The sequence below is a fragment of the Brassica napus genome, chromosome A9 (genome assembly GCF_020379485.1).
Source record: "Brassica napus cultivar Da-Ae chromosome A9, Da-Ae, whole genome shotgun sequence".
NCBI classification, from domain to species: domain Eukaryota; kingdom Viridiplantae; phylum Streptophyta; class Magnoliopsida; order Brassicales; family Brassicaceae; genus Brassica; species Brassica napus.
In genome coordinates, this window is record NC_063442.1 from 41995627 (window position 1) to 42016040 (window position 20414).

Below are 20414 nucleotides of genomic sequence, written 5' to 3' on the forward strand. Positions count from 1 at the left end.
AAGATTTTGTAATATAAGAGGGGTTAGTGGGAGATGAATTTAGGTAGAATTGATTGATTTTGAGAATCAAAAGATTTGTTAAATTTATAAAGAATCTTATTGAGTTTGTCATATTAAAAAAGTCTATGAAATTATTTAGTACAATGATGTTAAGAATCTTGAGAATATATGTAATATTTTGAAAATTTTGTTTCAGGACTTAAAATGTTAAGAATCTAAATTCCAATAACACTAATTTTTGATAGAATTATAAAATTACTAAATCTCAAACTTTTTGAATAACAATGGATTGCATATGTCATTAAAAAATCATCAGACCAATAACACTTGATTTTAATAAAAATGTTTGAATCCAATAAGCAATGTCTATAGAATTTTAGATTTACTTCAATTATTATAAGTATAGCTCCCACTGACACCTCCTAATTGGGAATGATTCTAAAATCTGTATTTATAGAAACTAGGTTAAGTGTGTATTACACTCGATTTTTGGGTTTGGATATAATTTACACTGTTGGAATTAAAAAAGAAGACGCAAAGCATCTTTATGAGCTTCTTGATTTCGATAAGATGTAAGTGGAAGGTATAATACAATACAGTAGTGCAGAAGATAAATCAAGAGTGTTGTAGTTGGGAAATTGTATATCCCATTCTTGTTTGTAAAGGAAGGAAATGCTAAAGATTAGGTTAAGAAATCTCTGTATGCAGGACCTTCACCAAAGATTTGAAGAGGTTTTCTCCTACGAGAACATTGACACTAAGAAAGTTTGAGGTTGTAGTTGATGTGTAGGTTGAAAAAGAAGTGGTAAAGTTTGGAGGAAAGAAGGTTGCAAAAGAGACAAAAGGTGTGGACTCACATGAAAGACCGAGGAGGAGATAGGTCTTGGTTCTGTCGTCTTGGAGCGTAAAAGATAGGAAGAGGAGAGGTTTGGGTGGTCAACGAAAGACGATCAGATAAGGTCTAACGTTAAGAGATCATAGATATTTCAAAGTGGTGGAAGAGTTAAGATGTTATATATTTAGGAGAGAGCTTTGAATTGAAGAGAATTGATGGGAGCTTGGTGTTGATATATGGTTTAGGCTTGTTGATATGTTAAAAGACCAAGTCGAATTGAGTTTTAATTCATTTTTGTCATATGTGCAACTGGTTGTTGGACACCATGTGAAGAAATTTTATGCAAGTTTCTGTGATGATATAAAACTCAAGGTATCGTTTCATATAACTCTATATTAATTAGGAGCTTTTCTACGCTATAAAAATAATATATTATTTATTTAAAAAAAAAATTAGTTTGTCCACTCATTTTGTATCCACGTATAACATGCCTCTCAGTATCTATCCATGTGCTCTGGTATTTGTATAGTCTTCTCATTGACAAGTATTCGATCTTTTAAGCATGTAAATTTTAATATCAAAATAAAAATCTCAAGCATCAAGAATAAGAAAACGAAATTTATAAAATTTCAATTAATTAAAAATATAAAAAATGAAAATTTTACTTAATGACAACAATAACGATGTATTCATTTGTATGTAACATTTATTTTTTCCACAACTCATCCGTCAACGATTTTCTATTTATTACTAGGGTCGGCCCGCCCTACGGGCGGGATATTAGTTAATTTGATATTCACTAAATGTTCGAGTTGAAATTTGTTTTAAGATTCAAGAATTTGGTTATTTGTTATGTCTTACTTATTAGTATACGGTGGTATAGTTGTTTTTCGATTATTCTTGCTTTGGTATTGTATCAAATTAACTAATTGTCCAACTCATAATTATAGATGTACAAATGTGGATTTGTGATAAAGTTTGATGACAATACTGTTTTTTTTTTAAATTCTTATTCATAGTGGAGTGTGCATGTGTCAGAAAGAGGCATATAACAACTTTTATGTTTTTGTGTATGGATTTTAAATATATATTATTTTGTAAAATGCATACTTGCTCTACAACATTTGCTTGTAGACTAAAAAAAGTGTTTTCTATATTTTTAAAAGAGAAAATATTTAGTCTAGAATATAACATGGACATATGTATTGACTATATATATAGAAGTTGAGTGTTATTTTAAAATGACATATGTATAGAGATTTTTCAACCATTACTTCACTGGCACAAAACATTTATAACTGTAAATACCTTCTTTTAAAAGCAAAACTAATAAAAGCGTGTACAACAAATGTATTTTGATATATATTATATGCATCAAGTTATAAAGGTTGGAAACATTGCAAAACTGTTTGGAGCAAAGTTTTTAACTTCACGATCTTCATCTTGACGTCAGTTCAGTGTCGACCCTGGTCACAAGCAGAAGAAGCATGAGCTTCCAGCTGACACGATAATAAGTATTTTTGCGGCCACATATTTATAAAAAGTGACTTTAGCCTAGTGGTTATAAGAGAAATTACCAGTGCTAGAGGTGCTGGGTTCGATTACCCTTAACTGCATTCATTTATTTTGGCCTTAAATATGAAATGGGGCACGTGTCACTCCCAGAACGCACGAATTGATGACGTGGCTTCACGGGAGAGAGGCGAACATTTCTTTATATATATAGATTGATCAATCCAAATTTCACTTACCCACATGATACATTTGTCCACAAATCAATATCCATAATATATTATTATTGTCTGTTTATCCACACAACTATTTTTATAAAATAAAAATTTTGAATATAAAAAAATACATATATGCATATGGATTTTAAAATATATGAAGAAAAGGATAAAACAATAATATATAAATATATTAAGATATAAAATAATGGCAAATAACATATATTGGGGTGAAGGGAGGAAATATTTTAACAATAAAAGTATATATCATACTTTCTCAGCCCTTAGATTTCAAATAAATCTAAATATCTCATGTAATTTCAGCCACAAAAAAAGAGATTGTTTAAAATTTGTTTTGACTGTATTACTTCCTTGGACTGAAACCAAAATCATGCTACTGCAGAGGTAAATCTGTCTTAAACACACAAAAGAGAATAAAGATTTCTAAAATTGTTAGTCTTTCTTTAAAAATTAAAATTTTACTTTAGATTTGTTTAGTTTAATATTATATTTAAAATTTAATTATTTAATATTATAGGTCTAAGATACTTTGTTGACAGGTTTAATCAATACTGAGTAACATTTTTATTGGGAGATTTCCAAGATGTTTTAAAATATTATCTTATTATTTTATAAAAAATAATAATATATATTTTAAGTGATTATCTCATATTTAAAAATGAAAATCTTTAAGATATCCAAAATAATTATATGATATTTTTCTTATTATGTTTTAAAACTAAAAACTTAATTCTATGAATACATTATATTAATAGTATTTTTTGCTTTAGATATTTTAAAATTTCTAATAGATGAAGGGTGAGTCAAGTCAAGAACTTGCTTGGAAAGGTCTTAAGACAATAAAGCATAAAATGTTCTTTAATTCAAATATTGATTTATTGTGGTTACAAAAAAAATTGTTTCTTCTTATCCTACTCTCTATAAATAGATCCAGTCATAAGTTTACGAATCACAAAACCACTAAAATCTAAGTATCTACCAACTAAACCAAAAATGTATGTTACTAGGCGTTTGTCGGAATATCAAAGTAACAGATCGGAGTTGAAGCAGCCAGCGTCTGAAGGTCCAAACTCCGGTGTACTTGTAATTCAAGATGAAGAGTCAAGGCCAACGTGTTGTTTCGGATCTTGCTACGAGTCTGCACTCAAAGGCTTACCGTTTCCACAGAACGCAAAGCTGACTATGAAATACACCATCACAGTCATTAAAGACCTGCCCATGGTTTTTAGCGATCGTGTCATTTTCATTCCGGTTCTTGACCAGCCGTTGTCTTCTAATCGTTACTACGTTATTAAAAGAAGCGGGAAACACTCAGGGTATGTCTTTTATTGGTTACTACGCCATTAACAATCTCAAGTTTACATTGAACTTAAAAAGGATGCATCTAATGTCTTGAGCTTGATATCTTACAAATACAATATGAACTTGTACAACTTTCTTGTTGTGTGTTGCAGAGAAGCTTCTGCTAATGCGAAAAAGGAAGACAGAGTCCCCTGCTGCTTTTGTTTCACCCGTCTTCCTGAAGCTAAACCACAACAAGCAAATCCTTATGACGTATGCCAACAATTTGAGATCCATCAATCAAAATCTTGGGATCGAGGTTACTTTGCAACATCGGTTGCTCCTGGCGGAAAACCACCAAAGTTCCTTAAGAGAAAAGGTTGGAGCGTAGAGTACTCGACATCCCAAGACTATGGTCTGAGAGATGATGCAAAAGGGATTCAAGCTCAGCTTCGTTCCGAGCTTCCTAGTGATCTGAATACAAACGTTTTGGTAGGGAAATGGTATGTACCTTTTATATTCGTAAAGGAAGGAAACGTAAAGGTTCAGCTTAAGAGCTCAACTTATTACAACATGACTCTTCACCAAAAATGGGAGGAGGTTTACTCTTGCGAAAACGCTGACAAAGAAAACCGTGAGGTTGTAGTCAATATGGAAGTTGAGCCAGAAGTTGTGAAGATTGAGGGACAAGGTATCGAAAAAGAGACAATAAGGGTGGATGAAAATGGGGTTGTTTGGTTTGGGGTTGCAAACAAGAGTGTTGCTTTGAGGTCTGTTGTCACTGCGAGGATGAAATGGGAAGAGGAGAGGTTCGGGTGGAAGAGCAGAGCCGTGGTTAAAAGATCAGACAAATTTGATGGAAGCGGTTCAAACTGGAAGAGCTACAAATGTTATGTGTTGGTGGAGAGCTTTGTCTTGAGGAGGATGGATGAAACTGTGGTCTTGACATTTGAGTTTAAGCATGCTGATAAGTTGAAGAGCAAGTGGGAATCATGAACAGCTTCTTTTATTTAATATTTTGTGTTGGTACATGTTTATTTCCAGATTTATATGAATCAAATAATAAACAGATAGTAACAATGTCACCATAAAGAATCCAGTAACAAGCTTCAACAAACAATATTCATATATAAAGAAGGAAAAGCAAGAAATGATGTTACATTTTGCATCTATTCAAAGAAGATGAAACTGAAACTTCTCTCCAATGTAGTAAAAACGAAAATACAAAAACAAAACGTCTCTCTAGAACTAAGATCCTCATGATGCACTCTTTTGCCATTGCATCCCAACTTCTTCCAATTTTTTTTTTTTTTTTGCATTGGTGAGAGAGACTATATATTATTAGTCTTATGTTTTTGGCAATTCAATCTTGTTAGCTTCCACAGTGTGGCTCATATAACTTTTTTTTACAGAAGATTGTTCATCCTAAAATTTTTTACTTTTGAAAATTTAAATAGAAAAAGATATTAAGCACTATTGAACCTGTCTGTTTCATTAAAACCGGAAACAAATAATTCGATTGATGAGTCCTATGCCCCACGGTTTTATTGTATCATATGCCTGGTTTGTTGTGGTCTACCTTTTTCCTTATTTGATAGCTAGTCTTTGGTTTTGATATAGTTACGTCTCTAGACAAACAAAAACCTTGTAAATTTAAATAAAATTAAATACAAATCATTATTTTTGTTTTTTTTTAAATTAACACGATAAATAGATTTCATCTATACTATTATTTGCAAAGTAATTTTTAGCAACAGAGCTCTCACATTGAAAGTTAGACTGGTTAATATCATTGTTACCCTTAATAAAATTTTATATATAATAATTTAATTTAAAACGAATTTTATATTAATAATATTAAATTTCTAAAAAGATAATTCTCATATATTTTGTTATTATCTTGAAAAAATATTTAATATTTCTAAAAAACAAGATAATACTTATATATTATGTTGTTATCTTTAAATAATTTTTATTATAAAAATTGTAAATATTCGGAATCGAGCTCTCACGTGAAAAGTTAGACTGGTTCAATGTCGTTGTTACCCTTAATAAATTTTAATATATAATAATTTAATTTAAAACGAATTTTATTTTAATAATATTCAAATTTCTAAAAATAGAATTCTCATATATTTTGTTATTATCTTGAAAAAATATTTTATATTTCTAAAAAACAAGATAATACTTATATATTGTGTTGTTATCTTTAAATAATATGTTTATTATACAAAAATTAAGATATAAAACAATATATAATTAAATATTAATGAAGAAAAAACTTTTGTATAAAAATATAGTCTATAACATTTCTAATATATGAGTGTTTTGAAAAATTCAACACAATAATTAGTATATATATTTTAATGAAATTTTATGTCATAATAAATTATTTTATGTTTGGTATAAACTTGTTAAGAATATAAATAATAACTTAAAAAATTGTTTTTGAATTAACAAAATATAAAATAATAAATATCTATAAGAAGATTACGCCCGTATGTGCGGGCAAGACACCTAGTTTACACATATTCAACTTTCTAAAAAGTGGACTAGATTCGAATTTGGATATTTATTAATACTTTAAATAATTGGCATCTTCTCCAATAAATATCACTAATTTTGTAATAGACTAAAAAACCCCCCAAATTAAAAACATTAAAAACCGAAAAATTGCTGCGGTCGCCACATCTCTTCTATCAGTGCTCCGATAAGACAGCAATGTTCGTTTCCGACAAGCCTCGTCCTATCGATTTCTACAAAGACGATAACACCACCACCGCACGCGACAACATGATCATCGACGTCCCCACCAACACACCAGGAAGAGATCTACATCCCCACCACAACCATCATCACCACCATCTCCAGCCGCAACAGATTCTCCTCGGAGAAAGCAGCGGCGAGGACCACGAAGTGAAAGCCCCCAAGAAACGAGCGGAGACATGGGTCCAAGACGAGACTCGCTCCCTGATCATGTTCCGCCGAGGCATGGACGGACTCTTCAACACCTCTAAGTCCAACAAGCACCTCTGGGAGCAGATCTCCGCCAAGATGCGGGAGAAAGGCTTCGATCGGTCTCCGACCATGTGCACCGACAAGTGGAGGAATCTGTTGAAGGAGTTCAAGAAGGCCAAGCATCATGACAGAGGGAATAGATCGGCGAAGATGTCGTATTACAAGGAGATTGAAGAGATTCTTAGGGAGAGGAGCAAGAAAGTGACGGCGACGGGGCAGTACAGCAAGAGCTCTAATGCAACGCCCACTGCTAAAGTTGATTCCTTTATGCAATTTACTGATAAAGGTATAAGCTTTGGTTGGCTAGAGATTAGGAATGCTCAGTTTCTTGATTTGTTTTGAGGAAATGCAGATGTGATTAGTGTTTATGTTGATAAGATAGGTGGTAGAGTTTGGGCAATGCTTTAGGCTGAGATGATACTAGTTGGAGTGCTATTTTTGAGAGTATGTTTTTAATATAGCCTCGTTGATTTTGTTAGAAGATGATATTTTTGGTACTTGGTTTAAGTTTCTTTTGTTTAAAAGTGGCAACCTTTATCTTTCATCGTAGGTTTTGATGATCCGAGCATCTCTTTTGGATCTGTTGAAGGTACTGATCTTATCATTTGACTTTTGTGTGTTAATTATATATTGCTCTATTACAAAGAGGATGCACATTGCCTCTTGAAAAAATTTCTTTGAGTGAGCAATCCTAGAGGTTAATAACTTCCGTTGTGAGCATTTGGGATTGGAAACAAAGAGTTACATGTGCAAGAGGAAATGATATTTAGTTTGGTTTAAAAAAAAAAAAAAAAAAAATTTAGTTTGGTTTCTAGAGAATGGGTATGTGTTTTGATAAGTGTTTTTTTTTTTAAAATCTATGTTTTAGCTAATGGAAGGCCAGCGTTAAACCTTGAAAGGCGTCTTGATCATGATGGTCATCCTCTTGCGATCGCTACAGTTGATGCTGTTGCAGCAAATGGAGTTCCTCCTTGGAATTGGAGAGAGACTCCTGGAAACGGCAAGTATAATAACTTAAAGCCTCAAACATTTATTTTTGAACTTTTCAAACAGTTTTGAGGTTGCTTCACATGGTTTGTTCCTCTGCTTGCTTATTATGTCTTACTCTCTTGTAATTAATTAGAGCTTTTTTATTTATGTTATACAAGCAGGTGGGGATTCTCATGGTCAGCCTTTTGGTGGGAGGGTCATAACTGTTAAATTTGGCGACTATACAAGAAGAATCGGCGTTGATGGTAGCACTGAAGCAATCAAAGACACTATCAGATCCGCTTTTGGGTTAAGAACACGACGGGCTTTTTGGTTAGAGGATGAAGACCAGGTTGTTCGTTGTCTTGATCGAGACATGCCCTTAGGGAACTATCTACTTCATGTGGATGATGGTAAGATTCACCACATTCCCATCTGTTTCTACACCCAAATACGGTTACTGAGTTGTCAATATCCAAAACTTAATTGTACAGGACTAGCTATTAGAGTTTGCCATTATGATGAATCCAACCAGTTACCAGTCCATACAGAAGAGAAAGTCTTCTACACGGAAGAAGACTACCGTGATTTTCTAGCTAGACGGGGATGGACATGTCTGCAGTTTGATGGTTTTAGGAACATAGAAAACATGGATGATCTTCAACCAGGTGCTGTGTACAGAGGAGTGAGATGAGAGAATGAGAACTTCTCGTCCAAAACCATCAACAATTTATCTAATCACAAAAACTGTCTACTGTAAATAAATGTTTTATCATTTCCTTTGTACATTTCCGCCTTTTTGTTTCCTACCTAATGAGAAGAAAAAAGAATGTACTTGCTCAAATGTAACATAATCAACTTGGATTCAACTTGCATGTTAATAAGACCTCAAATTGTATTTTTGCATGTTACACTTTGGAAGGATCATAAGAGAGGTAACTTCAATTTCAGTTTGAATGTATCAGTTGTGACCTTAATAATTTCTTGAATTCACGGATACGCAGTTCCACTATTTAGTCAAAATTCAAAGCAAACAAAAGAGTATAACCTATGCAGATCTTTGCATATGTGGTGAGTTAATTGAAATGATTAGTGAATACATAAACCATAAGACCAAACTGGAGTAACATTGGTTCTAAGCAGGTTTACATGGATAAGATTACATTTGCTAAAAAGTTTGCATCAATCATTTTCTTGTCATGAGGGTTTGCATCAATAATTGCATCTATCTTTTTACGTTCTTTAAGAATCGAATGTCAACATATACCTTGATAGTGATATATTTTTTGTTCTTTTCCATCTTTAGGATTACACAGAACATTGTGAACACTTCAAGATAAAGGGATAAGAGACGGACAATGATATGGATTTTAGAAAAACATATGAGAAGTCCACAAAATAAACAACAATTTAAGGAATTGCCACGCTTAATACGTAACATACACTTGACGAGTTATGGTACAATAAAACCATCATTATTAAAGATTTTAAAATTGAATATTTCACAAATATATTGATATTTAATTAGCTTTTAAAAAAAAATCAATATAATTTGTATTCTTACTTGAAAGCTTTAATGCCCTCACATACTTATTTAACATGCTAATTCAACTACTAAACTTTGAGCCAGTTGGGTTAAGCTAATTCTAAGTGGTTTTTAGGCGCTTTCTGCCTTTCTGCTTGCCTCCTCTGTTTTGGTTATCACCCTAGAAGCTAAAAATAAGCTAGCAAAACTGTTGTATGATCCGTAAGCTCTCGCATTGAATAGAAAACTTTTTTTGCAAAAAGAAAAAACCCACTTGATGGTGTTGTATCATACGTGTGTCCAACTACATAATTACATGCTATAGTGAGATCTCAACATTCTAGATATGTGATAAACTGTTGACCGCTGATAAATTAAGTTATTCACAGGGTGTACATGGATCCATATGAATACGCGATTAAATAGTTTTATACGCTTTCAACTAACACATAAATAAAAGAAAAATCAAATGAGAAAGTTAGGATTAGAAGAAGGAGACTATTGGCAAAAGCCAAGAGTCATACCGTTTGTATAAAGTCTTTGACGTTCATTTGACCAAACAAAGCTCTCAAAGTGGAGCACCTATGTGTCTCAATATGAAGTCACGATTTGATAAATATAGAACACCAAATTATAAAAATATCTTTGTACAGAAAAAAATATTCTTATAATTAAGCTTTAAATCCTCGAATATTCGCCATTAGTTGTTAATCCTGCCATAAACCACTGGCCAAAACAGTGGCAAAAAGGGTAAATAATCTTAAAAGTAATGAACAAATCTCATCGGTAACCTTTTTTCCCAAGAACAAATCTCAGCCACACGATCAAAATCTCGATGGCTATATAAGCCAAAAGCCTCACCAAACTCTCTCACTCACTAGCTAACTATTTTCACATTCGAGCTTGCTTTCTCTCTCTCTCGTCATCTCCAATCTCTGAAATGGGTGAGTTTCTTCGCTCTTGTTGATCTAGCTTCGTCGTTGATCGTGTTTTTGATTTGTCTCTTGTTTGTTTGTGTAGCTGACAAGAAGATTAAGATCGGAATCAACGGTGAGTATTGTTTTTGAATCGTCTTATCATAGGTTTTGGTTAGGTTAGATCTGTGGGAGGGAATCTGAGGTTGATGGTGGCGGTTTGGTGAAGGTTTCGGAAGAATCGGGCGTTTGGTGGCGAGAGTGATCCTTCAGAGGAACGATGTTGAGCTCGTCGCTGTTAACGATCCCTTCATCACCACCGAGTACATGGTCAGAGTTTCTTCATTGATGTGTTGATTATGTGTGACGTTGTAAAATTTAATATGTTGTGTTGCAGACGTACATGTTTAAGTATGACAGTGTTCACGGGCAGTGGAAGCACAATGAACTCAAGTTGAAGGATGAGAAGACCCTTCTCTTTGGTGAGAAGCCAGTCACTGTTTTTGGCATCAGGTTTACATGCATAAATCTCTCTCTCTCTTTCTTATGCTATGGAGAGTTGTGGAATTTTGATTTTTGGGAATGTTTTTACATTTGAAGGAACCCTGAGGATATCCCGTGGGGTGAGGCTGGAGCTGACTTTGTTGTTGAGTCTACTGGTGTCTTCACCGACAAGGACAAGGCTGCTGCTCACTTGAAGGTTCTGCTTTTCATCTTCTTTTGATGTTACATGGCATTATGTGTAGTAGTATGCATATAGCTAGTTGGATTCTAGGATTACTCATGTAGCTCTTGCAAGAGTATTAGTATAAATTGGAACCTAACATGTATGTATACTTATTCGATGACAATCTTTTAACTGAATGAATGATTTGGTGTTTTAGGGTGGTGCCAAGAAGGTTGTTATCTCTGCCCCAAGCAAAGACGCTCCCATGTTTGTTGTTGGTGTCAACGAGCACGAGTACAAGTCCGACCTTGACATTGTCTCCAACGCTAGTTGCACCACTAACTGCCTTGCTCCCCTTGCCAAGGTACAGAATATCATATCATTCACCGCCTATTTCAATAACACTTTCTAATCCTATTTTCGAATATTTGGTTGCTTCTTGTAGGTTATCAACGACAGGTTTGGAATTGTTGAGGGTCTTATGACCACCGTCCACTCTATCACTGGTAAATTTCTCTATCTTCAGTGAATGTTACACCACAAAACTTGTTGCCTGTAAGAGGAGCTAATGGGGGTTCTCGTGTTATTATTTCAGCTACTCAGAAGACAGTTGATGGTCCATCAATGAAGGACTGGAGAGGTGGAAGAGCCGCTTCCTTCAACATCATCCCCAGCAGCACCGGAGCTGCCAAGGCTGTCGGAAAAGTGCTTCCACAGCTCAACGGAAAGTTGACAGGAATGTCCTTCCGTGTTCCCACCGTTGATGTCTCAGTTGTTGACCTCACGGTTAGACTCGAGAAAGCCGCAACCTACGACGATATCAAGAAGGCTATCAAGTAACCTTTCTTCGGTTCCAGTTCGTTACTAGTTTCATCATCATATCTTTTGTACGATTAACTCTTTAACTGATTGGATTGTTACTATATACACAGGGAGGAATCTGAGGGAAAGCTAAAGGGAATCCTTGGTTACACAGAGGATGATGTTGTCTCAACTGACTTCGTTGGTGACAGCAGGTCGAGCATTTTTGACGCAAAGGCTGGAATCGCATTGAGTGACAACTTCGTGAAACTTGTGTCGTGGTACGACAACGAATGGGGTTACAGTACCCGTGTGGTCGACTTGATCATCCACATGTCCAAAGCCTAAATCGCCGTAAGAGAAAAGATGACCTCGATCTCAAATGATGTAATGATGTCTTAAATTTGTCCCTTTTTCGAATAAAATTTTAACTGGCCATGATGGTGGTAAGTTTGTAGACCGTTGGTTTTTTTTTACTGAAAGCCTTTTGTTTGGTCTTTGATATAATGAGTTACTCTAAATGTTTTCAATTCCATGTGTTTGCACAACGAAGAGTTCTTCTCTCTTCTCATATCCAATGAATCAATCAATAAATTCATCTGTAAAATGATTTTAAAACAATGCTAACATAAGTATGAATCAACTGAATGAACGATTACATACTTATGTTAGTATGGTACGCTTCTCTATTATTTCTGATTAAAAAGACGCGACGCGATAATTTCAGTTAACCGTTTTCTCCAAAACTATCATTTCTCTTCTCAAGTTGTGAAATACAAGAAATTTACACCAAAGAAACAGGTAAAATGTCTTAAAGATATCTCGAGAACTAATACATGACAGGCTAACTACTAACGTGAGTGCACAATAAATTGCTAACTAAAAAACTTGCTTATTGATTTAGCCAACCAAGTTCACATATTAATGATTACTGAGCTAGAAAAGAAAAAAGGCTACGTTGCATCATAAGTTAATACCACAAATTAAAGAGCATATGTCTTCTCCAAAGAGAAGAGATTTTTACTTGGCAGTGTTCTGCTTCTTAGCCAAGCGCTTCTCCTCTGCCAAGCGATCCAATAAAACCTAAAACAAAAAAAAACATACGAATTAAATTCAAAGTTTTTTTTTTGTAACAATTCAAAGTTTAATTTTACTTTGTCAAAAAAGAATCAAGAATCAAATTTACGTACACGGGACAGTGTAGCCACACTTAAGATTTTTTTTTAGGCAATGGGAAAACCCGAGTAAACTACAATAGTAGTCAAGCCTTCCACATGACCTCCACTAAGTTCCAGCGCCTTCGTCTCTACATCGGCATGTCCAAAGATATAAATGCGAGCTGTGCTGTAAAAAATTCAGAACAAATCTTTCCTGGGTTGGGTTCTTACAGGGTGGATATTTCAAGTATTTAGATACTGAAATGAACTAAAAAAAGTATCCAACTTTGAAACGATGAAACTCAATCCCTAGATCCCAACTATACAGAGTAACTTTGTGAACATAACGAAACACATGGTTGTCAATTTAGATGATTGACCCATAAATCTTTTTTATTTAGAGTTATTTTGGGGAAAACCCATATAAGTATATAACTAAACTAACAAACACTTGATTGTTACATGAGTGAACAGGCCTAGTCCAGGCCTAAACTAAAGGCAAGACCCAACGAGAAGGAAATTTACGGCCCCAAACCAGATAACTAATAAAAGATTCCATGAAGATTAAACCCTAGAACCGGAAGAAAATCTTATTGCATCTCCAAAACCTAACCATGCAGGAATCCGCCATCAAAGTCATTCTTCTTCGATCCTTATCGCTTTCACAAGTAATGGTTTCTTCTTAGTAGAATTTACTTAATAGATCTTTTGTACCTTAGGGTCTGTAGATTCTGGAATCGAAGGATAGTGATGCAGAGATTCGAGAAAGCAGGTTCGTTTCTTTCTGAGATTTGTATCTGTAATTAGATAGATCATGTGTTCTTGTCTCACGGTAATTAATTAATTAATATCCTTTGCAATATATAGCATTAGCAGGATTGCGGTGGAGGGATACGACACCTCTCTTCGTAGGGAAGATGTCGATGATGCTTTGAGAGAACACTTCGCTTCATGTGGAAACATAATACATGTGTATGTTCCCATAGACGAGAATAGTGGTACCCTCTGCAGGTTTGTGGCTTCTTCCTCCAGCTTGATCGCTCAAATTAACTGCTGCTTAACTATAAAATCTACTTGTTTTCTTGTGTTTTACAGATATGCCTTAATTTATGTTAATGAAGAAGATGAAGAAAAGGCGCTGAGGCTTAATGGAAGTGACATGGGAGGACGGATTTTACAAATTCAGTCTTACGCGTTTCACCAAAATCACCTTAATGAGGTCTTGGACCAGATGAAAGAAGGCCGACTCTATCGGCCACAACACACGTAAATTGCTCTTTTCATTTTTTGTCTATTTATTTTTTATTAGAGATTTGTGCCTGGTTATGTTGATAATATGATACTCCTGCAATATTAGGATCATGGTTACGGGTTGTGACAATTTCCTTCCTGTCAATGTTATCGAGAAGGAGCTAGAGAAATATTTCTCTGCAATCGGCTCTTTTGTTTACCGAGACGAAACCGCTTCTGGTGCTATCATAACGTTTGTTTCTTCTTCCTCCCACCAGTTTGCTTGTTACTATTTTTTTTTTTGCTAACTAAAGAAGCTTGTTTTGAGTTTTTTTTTTACAGCCCAGCCAGAGTTTATGTCCGTGGACAAGAGGGTGTAGAAAAGGCGCTGGAACGTAGTGGACGTTCTGTAGGAGGTTTGAATTTTGCAGTTACTGTGGTTGATCCACTTCCAAAAATAACACCCACGATTGGCTACATGCACCCACGTACGTAAATTTGATTCTTTGATTCTTTTTGGTTTTTTTTCAACTGAGTAAAACCTTTCATTTATTCGTCTGTTTGTTTCAGATAACTTTACTGTCGTGCCAAAGGAGCTGATAGAAAATCCAAATATATATTACGTCTTTGAGGAAAATCATAAGAAGAAGACTGAGACTACGGCGGGAAATCAGCAGAAGAAAAAGAGCAAGACTACGGAGAGAAATCAGAAGAAGAAGAATAAGAAGAAGGAGAAGAAGAGCAAGACCAGGGAGGCATACCAGATGAAGAAGAAGAGTGAGACTAGGGAGGGAAATCAGAAGATGAAGGGAGTAGAAATCTCTTTCTGAGGGGAAGAAGACATGCTTTTTATGATATTAACTTGTGTCCCTTCTTTTCTTTTTTTTTATAACTTCCATCTTATTATTAATACAAATTCGAAGATACATAATCTTTATGTAAGTGATTTGTTACAAATTTTGGAATATAATAGTAAGATTGAAAATAAATATTTGCCGGTAGATATGCTTTCGCTAGCCCATCAGCCACCATATTATTTTGTCGTCGAGTCCACATCAAGTCTACTTCCCCAAGCTTATTAATCCACCATCTTATTTCACGTACCCAGTTGTATAAACCAAACTGCAAAGCTTTTGACTTGAGTATATCTATCAATCTTCTTATTATCTCCTTCAAAGATCACTCTTGTATAACCTTGACACCAACAGAATTGTATAGCCATAAGTAGAGCTTGAAATTCTGCTTCCAATGCTGAATAAACTATTTTCCCTTCTGCATGACCTGTAGTAACAAAAATTCCATTTGAATCTCTTACTACCCATCCTCCTTCTTTTCTTTTGTCTGGATATTGAATGTGTTATGTCGTTTTTGTGTGGATGTTTAGCAACTCAAGACCGATCAAAATCCACATTCCAGAAATTTATTCACAGCTATCCCTGTAATGGGTCAAAATCCAATCTCAAACATAGTCCATCTGCTCTATCAACCTCTGTAATTCCTCTTTTGTCGTTACTCGGGGTTTTCATATTTTACAGATATGAAACATAAATAAATTATATCACATTATTGTTTAAATTATAGCTAATGTACCAAAAATTGTATGATTATTTTTCTTTATGAAAATATTATTCATTAATTATTAATTAATTAAATTTTGTAGTTTCTATAAAAAAAATCAGAATTCGCTTTTTTCTTTTAAAAACTCACAAAAGTTGGTTTTTGGTTTTTCTTCATAAATTGGTTAAATTTTCCAAAAACTAGTTTCCCTAAATTTTAGAAAATCTATTTATTAGAAATCTTGATTGGCAAATCAAATGGTTTCTACAAAAACAAAAACTAGAAACTAAAACTTGATTAGATGAAAAATGGTTTTTGCAAGTTGAAGACACCAAGTTGACATCATCATGCTTTTTATCGTACGTACAACCTAAGACCATGACCTTGATATACATGTGTATAAAATATTACAGGGTACTTTCTTATGTAATGAAAGGTGCACATGGTAATCACCTAGTGAATGTGAAATGGAGCCGTTTCTAGGAGGTTAGAAGGCTATAACCTCCAACTTCACTCATGAAATACCAGCCAAGTTCACGGCTAAAATGAACCCAATATGAGAACATTAACACCACGAGAAAATGCAACTGTGTTAGATCTGCTGACTCGGTTTACATAAATTTTCAAGTGGTTCAAGACATCAAGTTCACCATCAGAAAATTAAATCCAACAGATACTAACAATGAGTAGTTCAACACTAGTCATTTTAGGGGCGTTAATCTTTTCCTCGCTCGGACTCGGACTAGTGGGTTATAAATTCTTTTTATTTTAAAAAGAGATTCCTACAACTATCTTGCTGACCCACAAGTCTGAGCTTCATGTTACTCTTTTTAAGAGATATGTCAGATCGAGGGCGTCCCAAATTGATTGAAGGGGATGAGAGTTTATCATTCTTAAAAATAAATATTTCGATCAAATCACACATCGCAGTATACTAGACCTTCTAATTCTTTAAGATGTTTACTAAAAGATTCGCAATATAACTAGGAATACGTTTCAAATACCATACATGAGTTACAAGACATGTCAGTTTTATGTATCCCATTTGATATCTTCGTATCCGAGAATCAACAAATTCAACTCCACATTGTTCACAAAATTTCGAGTTTGAGCAATCTCATGTAAATACCATGGAATAAGGTTTTAGCTTATTCATGGGGATTCTGTAAATATTTCATTCCAAAAATAAAAAAAAATAGTTTTTTTTTGGGAGATTGGATGCAATTACTAACATGTGCATTCTTTTTTATTTTAATAATAATAAAAATTAATAAAAAAAACATATGTTTTATTACCTACTTCAATTCAATGATATTCTAAATATTCTATTCAAAATAGGTAAAAATCCATCTTTTTCTGCAAATGTTATTTTGAACAATGAAATACAAATACATGAAAAAGTAAAGTGGTTAGAAAAAAGTGCTACTATATCATAAACATTTAGTTTTTTGCTTATACTCTCATAAAGTCCGTATGTCTAGTCTTAGTTAAATCTAGTTAATCGAGTATGTATAAGTTTTTTCGAGTCTTGCATATGTTTAGATTATTTCTATTCATGTGGGGGATTGGTGAAACTATTTTTTACAATCCTATTGGACTGAGTAAAAATTAAGTATATATAGAATTTTACAAGCCAATTGGGCTGAGTAAAAAATCTAATCTAATGTGAAGTAAATGTTGTATTTTATATGGAGAAAATCCATTATATTTGGAAGCCCATGAGCTGAGTAAAATGATTGGAAAAGCCTTTTACTAAGTTGATGGCTAAGTTAAATATATATTTGGTGACAAATGGCTTAAACTAAGTAAACTTGGTGACTAATCTAACTTAGTGACCAAGCTATGCAACTTATTGAAAAGTGGCTATTACTAAAGATCACTTAGTGCCTAACTATGGTGACTTAGTAACAAATGTTAAAAGCTTAAGCAAACTCAATGACACATGTCAAGTTGCTTTATGACTAAGCTTTGTGAATCTCTCATATAAATAGATATTTTACCTCTCCATTAAACGGACTCACTCATAAGTGAACACACACTCATACAATTGAGTACTCTCATATCATACAAAGTTCCAGGAATACCTCTAAGTCTTTCAAAGTAAGTTTCGAGAGTATAGCGTGGTTGTTATGTTCGTAGATTTTGTTTTGGATGATGCAAAACAGTCTCACGTGGTTTTATCCTGGGATTCAAAAATCGTACATAACCGTCTCACCTAGTGACGATTTATTGAGTTAAGGAAAGTTATCAAATCACAACTCCACGTATTCGTCTATTTTCACATCAGTTTTTTAAATGTTTTACCGTTTTATATTATCGTTATCATCACATTTTGTTTCGTAATTTTCAATCTGGATTCACGCGTCCTAACAATATGAACATAAAAACTGAGTAGAAATTGGTTTAAAACTTTGAGTGAAATTGGTCCTGAAAGGTATGGAGTATTAAATGTCGTTTTGGAAATTGTGAACTGATAGATATCGATAGTTGGACCTTATGATCTCATAAACGTGTAAGTGTTGTAAGGATTTATGGCTTAACAACAACAAAAGGAAAATAACATATCTCTCGTCTAGCAAAGTCCTTAGATGTTGCAAATTGATTTTTCATGTTATACAAAACTGATTTTCTTCAGAACAAGATTGGCGAATTTCTTAAAAAGCTAAGCGACCCGAATTGTGTGGTCAATTCAGATATAGGAACATGAATCAGGATACCATTTCTAAATCAAATTTGAATGTTTTTACATCCACAGCAACTTGAAATAAGAAAATGAAAGGAAGAGAAAAATTACCAAGTAAGTGGATACATCTAATGAAACTCATTTGAAGCAAGTGATGATGGTGTTGGTTTCTCAGTTAATTTCATTTGAATATTTGGAAAAAGAGCTCATGAACTTTATTTGAATATTTGAAAAAAAAAGTTCATCCGTAGACTGCATTAAATTAATCCGGAATCTTAAGTATGGAACACTCCTAAAGTAAGTGATAAGTTGTTCTTTTTCAAGTTTTGTAATCATTTACTTCAGTGTTGACAAAAAGAAATTGCAAATATATATAATATTATACTCAGGATACTAACATATAGTTTGCGTGAACAATAATGAAACATTAATACGTTACAAAACTAGAGATCAGAAAAAGAGAGAGAGAGAGATCAAACATATGATCTCAAGTTGTAGCATATTTATCGGCTAATAAACTGTTCTTTGAGGTGGTTGATAAAAAGGTTGTTACTTGGACTTAGTCTCTGCTGGGCGGGGGGTTTTAAATCTGATCCGTCTTAGGTTATTAAAGATCAACACAAATACAAGCATAAAACATTTAAGTATCCAGACAAGAAAAGAAGGGTCGCATGTTGTCAAAAAAAAAAAAAAAAGAAGGGTCGCATTGCACACAAGTTATATCACAAAAAGCATATGTATTCTCCTCAGAAAGAGATTTCTACTCCCTTCTTCTTCTGATTTCCCTCCTTGGTCTTGCTTTCTTATTCTCATTTTTACTTTGTAGATTAAGAGTTAAAAGTTGTTGAAATCGGATGATATTGATACTTGTAAATACATTAAATTGGAACAAAAAAGTAAAAGAGAAACATAAAATATTGCTAAAAACTAATTTATTTTAGATAATATTAATACTCGTGAATATATTCAATATGAATAAGAAAGAATTGTACGAAAAAGATATAAAAACAACAACAACCATCTTTAATTACACAAAAAAAAATGGAAAATATTTGAAAATATTTGAAAATTTTGAAGGTTCCGGATCAAACTTACCTTACTATTAGTGTTGTTATAATACTTAAATTTATGTAATTTCATGTAATTTTAAATACTTTTTGTTAAGTTTCTTTTGTATATTATTGTTGTCCAAATCTAGTTTAACATATTTTAAAGTTTTATTTAATTTTATGTGTAAAATTTAAAATCTGTAAAAAAAATTAAAATATTTATGAGATATAATTTTTTAAAGATTAAAATAATAAACGAGAAAATATTTATGAATCATACATGTGATGTGTGATTGTAGGGACCAAAATACAAAGAAAAATATAAAACTTTAAATTTGAAGTTTTGAATAGTGAAACTTCAAATATAAAATTTCACTATTTGAAGTTTCGAACTTTCTTTTTGGAAATAAAAAAAAATCATATTTGAAATTATAGAGTGTCTTTTGGAGATGAGCTAAATTACTTTTCAACAAAAAAACGTTGTGTAAAGTGAAAAAACTAGCTCTAACTATTTTCAAAACATGTCCTCTATCAGAAATTCTAAAATAATATTAAAAGACAATATTTTGTGATTAGCTAATAAGAGTGTTAAGAAATCAGATGTCAATATGAAATAAGTATGTTAAATCGTCGGTGACATTAATTTGATAGATATTTACGAGGAGAGGGGTTAGGCACCGGCTGTACCCAAAAAGGCGAAACAGAACAAATGCAACTGAAGAAAAAAAGCTGTATACAACACAGATATTTAAAAAAATTCAAAAAAATTATGAAATATATTAATTAAAAATTGAATAACTGATAAGCGTTTTACTACGCAAAAAGAGAAATAAATATAGAAATAAATGAAAATAAATAAATAAATAAGGATTCCATTGCGTTGTTGTGTGCAGGTTATCTCTTTTCTCTTTGCCTTTGCTATTAACCTAAGAGCCATTAGACTTTTCTTTAGATCTATCTTAAAGCTACTTGTCTCTTCA

General features: G+C 33.2%; 4 protein-coding genes across 7 annotated transcripts; all 4 read left to right on the forward strand.

The window, feature by feature from the left end:
* The first annotated feature begins 3517 nt into the window (after positions 1-3517).
* Positions 3518-4949, forward strand: LOC106416336. The gene is made up of 2 exons (XM_013857195.3): positions 3518-3899; positions 4038-4949. Exons 1-2 carry the CDS (start codon positions 3577-3579, stop codon positions 4858-4860), a joined length of 1146 nt encoding a protein of 381 aa, XP_013712649.2. The 5' UTR covers positions 3518-3576; the 3' UTR covers positions 4861-4949.
* Positions 4950-6498: 1549 nt separating this feature from the next.
* LOC125578589 (trihelix transcription factor GT-1-like) lies at positions 6499-8752 on the forward strand. 4 transcript variants are annotated; one of them, XR_007316703.1, is made up of 5 exons: positions 6499-7168; positions 7433-7471; positions 7751-7886; positions 8034-8264; positions 8346-8401. XR_007316703.1 is itself a non-coding variant. In XM_048741766.1 (5 exons), exons 1-5 carry the CDS (start codon positions 6586-6588, stop codon positions 8543-8545), a joined length of 1185 nt encoding a protein of 394 aa, XP_048597723.1. In that variant the 5' UTR covers positions 6502-6585; the 3' UTR covers positions 8546-8752. The 4 variants fall into 4 exon arrangements, 3 of the variants coding, with proteins under 3 accessions (XP_048597722.1, XP_048597724.1, XP_048597723.1); XM_048741766.1 differs by having other exon boundaries at positions 6502-7168; positions 7751-7882; positions 8346-8752; XM_048741765.1 differs by having other exon boundaries at positions 7751-7882; positions 8034-8752.
* Positions 8753-10032: 1280 nt separating this feature from the next.
* Positions 10033-12291, forward strand: LOC106434792 (glyceraldehyde-3-phosphate dehydrogenase, cytosolic-like). Its single transcript, XM_013875645.3, has 9 exons — positions 10033-10320; positions 10397-10426; positions 10520-10620; positions 10688-10803; positions 10891-10990; positions 11175-11321; positions 11403-11463; positions 11553-11793; positions 11890-12291. Exons 1-9 carry the CDS (start codon positions 10317-10319, stop codon positions 12104-12106), a joined length of 1017 nt encoding a protein of 338 aa, XP_013731099.1. The 5' UTR covers positions 10033-10316; the 3' UTR covers positions 12107-12291.
* A 1207-nt stretch (positions 12292-13498) lies between these two features.
* LOC106413598 lies at positions 13499-15153 on the forward strand. Its single transcript, XM_048741768.1, has 7 exons — positions 13499-13550; positions 13644-13687; positions 13783-13926; positions 14011-14181; positions 14273-14398; positions 14488-14633; positions 14716-15153. Exons 1-7 carry the CDS (start codon positions 13530-13532, stop codon positions 14973-14975), a joined length of 912 nt encoding a protein of 303 aa, XP_048597725.1. The 5' UTR covers positions 13499-13529; the 3' UTR covers positions 14976-15153.
* The last annotated feature ends 5261 nt before the right edge of the window (positions 15154-20414 follow it).